The 9,280-nt window shown below is 41.5% G+C and overlaps 1 protein-coding gene across 1 annotated transcript; it reads right to left on the reverse strand.

Moving 5' to 3' along the window:
- Positions 1 to 1,532: 1,532 nt before the first annotated feature.
- LOC131209559 (protein eva-1-like) lies at positions 1,533 to 8,857 on the reverse strand. The gene is made up of 10 exons (XM_058202651.1): positions 8,792 to 8,857; positions 7,771 to 8,004; positions 4,991 to 5,110; positions 4,649 to 4,887; positions 4,389 to 4,527; positions 4,020 to 4,169; positions 3,731 to 3,874; positions 3,408 to 3,632; positions 3,047 to 3,321; positions 1,533 to 2,926 (listed from the first exon to the last, which is right to left on the reverse strand). Exons 2-10 carry the CDS (start codon positions 7,841 to 7,843, stop codon positions 2,231 to 2,233), a joined length of 2,061 nt encoding a protein of 686 aa, XP_058058634.1. The 5' UTR covers positions 7,844 to 8,004; positions 8,792 to 8,857; the 3' UTR covers positions 1,533 to 2,230.
- Positions 8,858 to 9,280: the final 423 nt, after the last annotated feature.

Consider the following 9,280-nt stretch of genomic DNA (forward strand, 5'->3'; position numbering starts at 1 on the left):
TGCCGCATGGATTAAAAGCTCTATACGGAATGGGCGTATTTCATACGAACACAAGGCTGTGCGGAAATTAGCCTGTAAGACGCTTACCACTCAAGCTTAAGGAACAAACGGAAATCCAATTACACAATCAATACACCGCATTACGCAACGGAAATGGAAGATATGCATCCTTAATCAAGACACAAAATGCATTAGTTAACTTACTCCGCGGCAGAAAACGTCTGCAAATCAGTTATCGAAAGCTATGGTTTAATCATGATTTGAAATAAAAGAGTCGTTCTGAGTGTTTAGAAGATATTTATTAAACTACAATAATTATGCTCTAACGAACACCATCTTCCAGAAGTAGAATTTTTTGACATCACTCTATCACTGCAAATTGGCATGATTCATTATGTTCCGGGACACAGCATTTTAGAAGGGAGGCATTAGGCGTTCATACAGTAATGGCCGTTGCTTAAACAAACCAAGCTAAAGCACTTTGGGGCAAATTGTTTACGGTCCTTATATATCTTTTTTGTTCGGAGCCAAGGACAAAAAAATCAACAATATTTGTCCTTGTAGTGTCCATCTTGCCATGTCCACCAACAATATAAGAAACTGGAGTTTTCCAGAAACTCAGCTCAGATGTCCGACCCTGACACAACTAGCCAGCGACTCAGCAAACAACCCACACATATGAGCGGTATCTGTTAACGTAACTTCGTTTACTCTAAACACCATTTAGTGACTGTACTTTATCTTCACCACAACACTCGGATACGACGCACAGAGGCAAACGAAAACAACAGACGCCTTCCGGAATTTCGACTTGTACTACAGCTGTACAACCATGGCGTTTGCTGAAGTGTTTGAACACGAAACGCAATGCTCCATTAGCTATAATTTATTTTGCTCCCATCAGAGTAGAGTTTCACTCCACCAACAGCAAATTTGGCATTCTTACTTTAATGTTGTGAAGTTCTGTGTTGGCCACTCACGCACGTCCAAGCACAACGACAACGGTGTATTGGGAGTTTTCAGCCTATGGTCGAATAGATGGTAAGGCGCTGAATCTTTTCCACAAGTGCTGAATTAATGTTGGTACAATTAAACGAAACTACAGATATTGTTAGAGTGGTTGCATTGTCCGATAATAGTTCGATTATGTTCCCTCTTATGTTGTTGGCACGCATTTATAGATGGTCTGTTTATGCCAATTTTATTGCTCCGACATCCATAGCAATTAGATACCAACAATAAAATTGAAAGCATAACTTTATTTCACGTCAATCAATCTTCAATAAAGCCCATAACTAAAATCAAATCAAATTGCGTTTGCCAAAGTGTTTCAGTGAAAATTTTACAAAAATATTTCATCAGGTTGTTCTCCACAATGAGCCGTTAAAACTTACCTTTGTTAATATTATCGTCATTCAATGTCTATGTCATCTGATTTTAATCAAATTGGGCTTCAAAACCAGGAACATCATATTAAATAAAACTGATTCACCATACTTTTGAACAGTGAATTGAATTGTATATTTGCATTATCTGTACTATTCGGTTACCACCATCGTTAGAATTTACGCCACGATTTACTAACTAAAGGATAAAATTGATCTCTCACATTTTACAAACGAACCTCAGAAAATTAGAATAGCAAATTCAACACTGATATGAGAGACTTCTTTTATATAAGTTTTGACAGCCGAGAGCTGACCCCTTATCCAAATGGTTGTCAATCAAATTCGGTTTCAATTGAATTTTGTACCGGTTTGCTGAATTTTAATTTAACCTCTACAAGAGAGCACCAAACATCCTTTCATAAGGTGGTTTCAGAAGGCTTTATAAATGCGATGTCCTCGACAGGATTTCATTGTATTCGCTTTATTAGCCGCTACGCCCTTTTCGGTTGTCAATACTGGTGTATATACATTTCGTTTCGACAAATTGTCACGGGTAAAGCTGTCGGGCAGGGTGTTGGTTGTGTCGCGGAAGTCTTCTTCAAATTCCAAATGACGAACACATGAGACAGCTCGCAAAACATAGATAGGAAATTGAATCAGGGTATTTCCGGGACCACCAAGTGTGAGGTAGAAATAAACGAAGAAAATGGGTCCTTGGAATGTAAACCGTCAGACACCGCCTGCCCCCCGGTTCTGTGACAAGCTCTTCAAACCAATAATGTTTAAAAGACTATCCGATGAATTATCGAACAGGTCAATCTCGACAGCTTTACCCTACAGCTTTACGTCAGCCCGATCTTCAAGCCCAGCCATAAAAAAGAATTCGACTTTGTTAGGGTGACTCCAGAACCCTGCGCATCGCCGGTCATGTCCTTCGTGCCATGATCCTCGCACCTTACCAAATCAGGTCGTCCGGAAGAGTCAGTTGAAGACGATTTTAATGATTGATGCCGTTCATATAGGTGCAACGTTCTTGTACTGGTGAACGGTGCTTCAGACGCATTTTCCAGTTCTGCATACATCACGGCAGCTGAGGTGGGTGGAGCAGGAGACCAATCGACGACCGCGCACTGTGTGCAGGAACCAGCATAATTCGCGGATTTGTGCTTCTGCTGATGATCAGGATGTAGATGGTTGTAGGATCCCGGTTCGCCCGTGATTTCGGTTGTTGTAAGCGTTAAGGTGAGATTTTCATTCGGTTGTGCCATTTCCCGTTCGTCCAGAGCTCCTGGCGCCGATCGCAACGGTCTGCGGCTGTCGTACAGGGAGCCTGTCGGAGCCTCGGTCATCAAACAGTTGGGCAAGATGAACATTGTGGTCGAGATATGCGACAAATGCGCCTCACGAGATGGTCGGACTCCGCCAAAGCTGAACGCGGGAATCGTGGTACTGTAGGAGCTGTTGTTGGTGCTTCCAATGCATGCATTACCGAACGATGAACTTGTGGCTTGGATTCTTTTGGACGGTGCTAATTGTTGCTGTGAGATAAACAGGAAATCCAAAGGAAGCTTAGTTTGGATGACCTTCATAGACTTTTGCATAAAATGGCGTAGATCAGCAAACAATTTAAACCTTCCATTTCAGTCATCGTCACTTACCTCCGCAAGCTTCTCGGAAGAAACCACCGTTTTAGGCACACAGTCTGCAAGGTCAAAGTCCTCGCTCGTCGGACGGTAGCTGGATGGGGTGGAGTGACTGTCAAAGGAATCAGATTCCTTGTTGCATCGATTTCCAGTTCGAGAAGGAAACAGTTTCATTTTATATGCCAGTAACGCACCAAACGACATGCAGATACAACAGCAGAACAGCGCCGCAACACTCACGATAAGCAGTTGTCGGTGGTCTAGGCCGCCCATCGTCTGCTGAGTCTCATCTGTCTTATTAAATGTAGATCGCATAGAACAGATATTGTGTATCAATTGTGTAATCGAGATTTAAATATCAATTTTCAAAGCTCACCGTCTTTGACGAAGGTGATTATATCTTCGGCCTTCGACGACTCGCCCAAATACTTGTTGTGGATGCCTTTGGCGCCGGAGTTACCTATGGCTGCTGAGCTCTCAATTTGATTCGGAACCGGCGTTAACTGCTCATCGTACTGCTCGTTCGACTCGAAAAGCCGTTCGTCCAGTTCGTCATCCTCCAGTGGCGTAATGTAGCGCTCCCGGAACACGTTTCTGGAAACTGTTGACGACAACGAAAGAACCGAGAAAAACTAGACAAAGTTTACAAAGTTATGCCGAACCATGTGCCAAGTGACCAACTGTCTTGGCGCCACTTACCACAGGCGTATATCACCTTTAAGTACACCCGAATGCTGTCCGGGCAGGGATTGCCAAATGTTGACCTTTCAACTGCCACCGTACACTTCCGCCGGCCTTGGCAAATTTCCGTCAGCGTGTGACTCGTGTGCTCCGAGAGACATGCTGCAAATGTTTCGTCAACGGATGGAAAATGATTTGAGACGACTTTGTAAGCATGGCGATATCCATAGACAACGCCAAGGTATTGTTTTTGTTTTCTTGTGTCCCAATTTGAAGGCTTAAATGCTCGTGGCTGCTTGAAACTTACTCTGCTCTTGCGAAGAGGCTGTCTGTGCACAATGAGAACTCTCGTAAGCCGTCCGCCCGTAGGTGGCGCTATAGATCGCTATGCGCGTGTACTGGCCGCAAGTCAACCGAACGATGTCCTTCTCGCACGAAGTCAAGCTTCGGAATTCGACTGGCAAAACAAACATCGAAAAAGAAGAGTTCAACGAAAAATTATAAAATACGACCATCTGCAAAGACGCTACTTCCACCCCGATTCGTATTTCAGACATAAAAGAGAATCATGACGCAAAGAAACTGATAGCTCAACGGAAGATTGAAGAGAATGCGCCCAAAATGCTTCCTGTGCTAACTTTCAGCGATTGGAATTTAAAGTAAAATAGTAACTCACATGGGCGGCATTTGTGATTGACCTCCACCAGCCGATGTATGCCAGGACAGGGACTTGTTTCGAATATTTTCGGCGCAGCATGTAATCGACAGCGTCTCTTTTTCTGACACGTTTCAACAATCGTCTGCAGGATCGAGTACTGTTGACGGACGAAAAGGGGACAAGAGTTCAAACATGGATGCAGGGAGGAAATCGAGCCCAATTGTCTAGTCTTACAATCTTAAAAAGGCCAGATGTAGCGTAATTTAACACCAACTCACCTGCAGTACGTAAAGCGGGGTGCACTTGCCTTTCGTCCTCTCGATAGAAATCCTGGTCTGGCTGTCGTTCATGGCGACATCCATTTCGTTGTAGTTTGGAGTCGTTGACGTTATCGTCACGTTTCCTGGTGCTAAGGTGATGTCCAACATACTCGTAGACGATGACGATGGAGAAGATTCTGGGTCATAATAGAGATCATCGAGTCCGCTGTAAGGACACTGTGCCGTATCGTTGCCTTCTGATTTGCGTTAGAAAATCAGTCGTAAAGAACAATAGTGAAAGAAAATGCAGTCACGTTTTCAAGAAGTCGCAGTACTGGAGCCATTTGAAGCAGTATCTACCTTTAACGCCATATTGAACCAATTCAACAGAAATGCTAGTTCCAAGGGGACAGACGAGTTTCAACAGCTCGTCATCACAACAAAATGTGCGAAACGAGCGCAATGTACTGGAGAGCAGTCCTGTGGAAAAGAAGTGAAGCAGGAATCCAAATAATATCAATAATTTGCAGCTATTTGCATGAAAGTTTCTCCTGTTTGAACAATGATAAAATTGTACAAACATATAATATTACACTAAACAATCACCGTGTTGATCATCGAATATTAATAATCGTTAAAGATAACGACAGACAAGTGCCTTTTGAAAACAAAAACATTATGTGCTGTTTATCACGGATCGGTTGTACAACATCAGCCATATTAAATTCTTGTAATTACAATCTACGAATGTTGTGTTCTATGTTCAAATATTTCAAGAAATTTATTTTTAGAACAGCAGATGTCAAGATATGCAAAAGGCAACATTGTGTATGTAAAGAAAAAATATATTTGTAGAACTAAGCTTATCAGAAATCAGTTGGTAAAATGAAATACGATACGGATTTGAAAACATTCGGTCAATATTGTGCAAAATAACAGAAATAACCTATTTTATTCCAATCATGTTGATGCTGCGTAGTCGATATTGAAGCGTAAATCAGACTTTCATCTGCTGAAACGGCTGAACAAACTTTCCAATACGAAACAAAAGACATTCAACGAGTTATGCCTAAAGTTAGATGCAGTGTAACATAACACACCATCGCAAAAAGCCAACGCATGTCTCTAAATATTCCACTTCTTATACCAACTTCTGTTGTGGAAAACGACGGCAACAACATCCAGAAAAACATAGTGTGCAACACCAACAAACATTCTCCTAACAAACAACTCAATAATGTCATCATCATTTCTCAACGTTCCTTAACCGCTCAGCTAGCGAGATTTACGTTGACCCTCGTGATTCGTTTTCTTGTTTGCTCTCTCAACTTCGTAAGTTTTGCTTGATCTTTCAATGAACCTATTGTAGAACAACCTAGGACATATAATGAATTCAATACCACTGAAGAACTACATTGCTGAGATATCATTTTATTCGCTTATCATAACTGTTGAAGATAATTTTTACATCTGGTACAAGGAACGCATTGTAAAACATGTTGAAACTACCTCACATCGAAAAATGTTTGGCATGTTCGTAATTCGCTGATAAAACCTTATCTAGGGAGCGGAAAAAAGAATGAAGGAAAACAAACAGAAAAAAGGATACCCAACACACAGCCAATGTTAGCAGAAGCATTTGGAGCCATGTTTTGCGAAAGCCACCTTCACCACAGTGTTGTCACAACACAAGCCAACGAGGAGGAGTTGGTGATCATGAGGAAGCTACGTTTCGTTCGTTCCTCGACAAGCTCACAGTCAGTGCGTGAGAGCCATAAACATATCAGGGTTTGTAATTTTATTGTGGCGAAACAGAGACCTTTCCTCTAGGCTCACGCTTCTCGTTAATCGTCCCTCATCATCGATTCGCACCCTCTTCTCTGAAACCGACAACGTGTTGACGTGGAAGAGCACATCCAGTGCCTTTGACACGACGCCTCAGACCTTGTGAGGCTTCCACGAATTCAAGTACATAAGATAAAATGTTGTTTTTCGTCGATGCTCTTTTCTCGCTGGTTTCAGAAAACAGTGAACCACTACCGGCCGAACAAACCGTATCCAAGATGGGTCTAACAAGCTCCAATACATCATCAATAATGCAATTGTGTCAAGCTGTCAACAGATCGAACGTACCACCAGTTTGGGCCCGCTGTGGCTTTTAGCGATTGGCGAAGTAATGTGCAATCTGTTTGAGAAAGGCTCGCGACTCGTCTGGAACAATCCGTTCCGCGGATCCGCTACCGCTAGGGGCGTAATATCCAGCTCCACTCCACAATGAAGAGGTTTTGGAAATTGATATTCCATCTTTCATTTCCGATGCCGTTGGTTTAGTGTTTCAATGGTTCGTTATCATGATTAACGAGACGCGCGGTGAAGTTTGAGGCCCAAGAGGAATGAACGGTTCAATGTGTTTCCCGTTTGATCAATCAAAACAGCCATTGGCAACGAGCCACTGGAGGGGCATTTTTGAAAGATTAATCCTTTTCCTCGATTTTCTACCGAAAACATTGACGGATGAGTTGTTGGTTGTTGGTGAAACATTGCATACCAGCAAAGTGGGGAAAGGCGTTGATAGCGGCACTTGTATAAATTCCTTTTTTTAAATTAAATTCGTGGTTCGTTCGTTCTTTTTTCAAGTAAATTATGTTCCGTTGCATAGTAATGATTGCATCGTCAATAAAATATATGGGTTGATATTGTTGTTATTTGCAATTATTGATTCAATTGGATGAGTTAATTTGCAGACTGAATCTTATTGAGACGTTATCGATCTTTCATGGTTAGCTACTCGTTTGTAGTTGTTCATTATATTCGCTCTAATTAGGCCAAAATCCAGAGAATCTATTTCGTGGTGAAATTATATTCTCTTTTCTGATACTGCATTTTGCATTATTTGAGAATACAATTGTTTTTTTTTTTTTATTTAAACGACCCCCTTATTTATTATTTAGGACCCCTTAAACTTTTGGTTTCAAGATGACGCACTGATAGGGTTCAAACTGCACTCTTTTAGGTACAAAACGATTAATCGCTGCTGCTCAAACGGCTGAACTACAAACGAGCACAACTCAGATGTTCGTTGAATTGACCACCAGTCAAAAAATGACATTTTATTTTCAATCTCTTGAAAGACTACTTACCTAAATAATCTCCGGTAATATTGTGTATCAAAATAATTAATCCAATGATTGATTGAAATATTTTTGTATTCATTGTTTTATGGAGCACTTTCAGCACTTTGGAAGATCACCAATTCACCGTGAAGGAGTAACACTTGCTTCGTAGCAATTTCGCTACCCAAACGTGTAATGTTGATCTCATCATTTGCACCATTTGTGAAATGATCGTTTCCGGAAAGGGGTTTCGGCTTATTTCTTTTGTATTAAAACATACATTTACTTCGTTTATCTTAACATTTAACTCCCTTCAGTGAACTTTTCCCAATTGGCTATTCGGATGGTTGCGCTACACAATTTCTTTGGCACCATATATCAAATTAATATTTAAAGGATGATGCCAGCTCGGACGAAAATAACTTCTGGTAGCTACATTATGTTTTTACTTGACGGATGATACTTGATGGGATTAGTTTTGATAAATTTTTCAATTCACTTTGGGTTTTCTGACCACACTTGCGCTCGATCGTTCAGCATATAAGCAGTATTGAAACATCTTGAAAACCACGCCTCAGTTGTAATAACACGAAAAGGGATTCTACTGTTTCGGTCATCATCGTTTAAGGCAGAGGCATAAACAACGGAAAGCGAGGATAATCCATTAAGGCCTTCACTCTCCGTCCATGATTACACGCATCTAACGAAAACAGAAAACGAAGGCGACGGCTGCTGCTGAGAACTTTCCACACAATTTGACGCCTTTCGGTGAGGCGAAATTTATGTCTCATCAATAACTCCGGTCATGGATCGCAAATCTTGCACTTCTCACAGTTTCCGCCGTCGGTAGCACTTCCTCATCAATTGGGCTTCACGAAAAACTGAAAATTTCAATTGGCCCATATAAAACCAGAGCACGGAACGATAAGAAAGAGAAAGCTTTCGAGGCGCGATTTCAATAGAACATATCGCTGACGATGAAATCACTCAAACTAACGCAAACCTTTCCTCGACAGAAAGACACACAAGTTTCGCGATATGACCGTACACTAAACATGATAAGTCCTAAATACAGCGTCCGGTTTTTTCGAACTGTCCTCCAAGGACCAGGCGCACTTCACGACTGGCAAACTCTTCAACATAACCTCGTGCTTTGTGTCCGCCGTCACTCTCTACGAAGCACTCGCGAGTCTCTCACTCTCTCGCTCTCAACCAGGCTTCTTTCGGAATGTTGGAAAAGCTTGGAAAATTTCATCCCGCACAAGGAATGAACTCTATTCAACAAAATGAATTCTCTGTTAACGGAAAATAGAGGACAAATTCGTGCGTGAATTAGCTATATCATTAGTGATTTATTTTACCGATCCTCTATATTGATGTCTGTATATTGTATATTGAAGTCTGTACAAGTAAAATATGAAACAAGAATAAAGCAAATAGTAGGAATAGAAAATGAGAATTACAAGGCAACGAAACGGTAGGCAAATTCAAAACTAACGGAACATTGAATCGCAACGGCCGCAAACGAAACCACCGG

Source organism: Anopheles bellator, chromosome 2 (genome assembly GCF_943735745.2).
Source record: "Anopheles bellator chromosome 2, idAnoBellAS_SP24_06.2, whole genome shotgun sequence".
NCBI classification, from domain to species: domain Eukaryota; kingdom Metazoa; phylum Arthropoda; class Insecta; order Diptera; family Culicidae; genus Anopheles; species Anopheles bellator.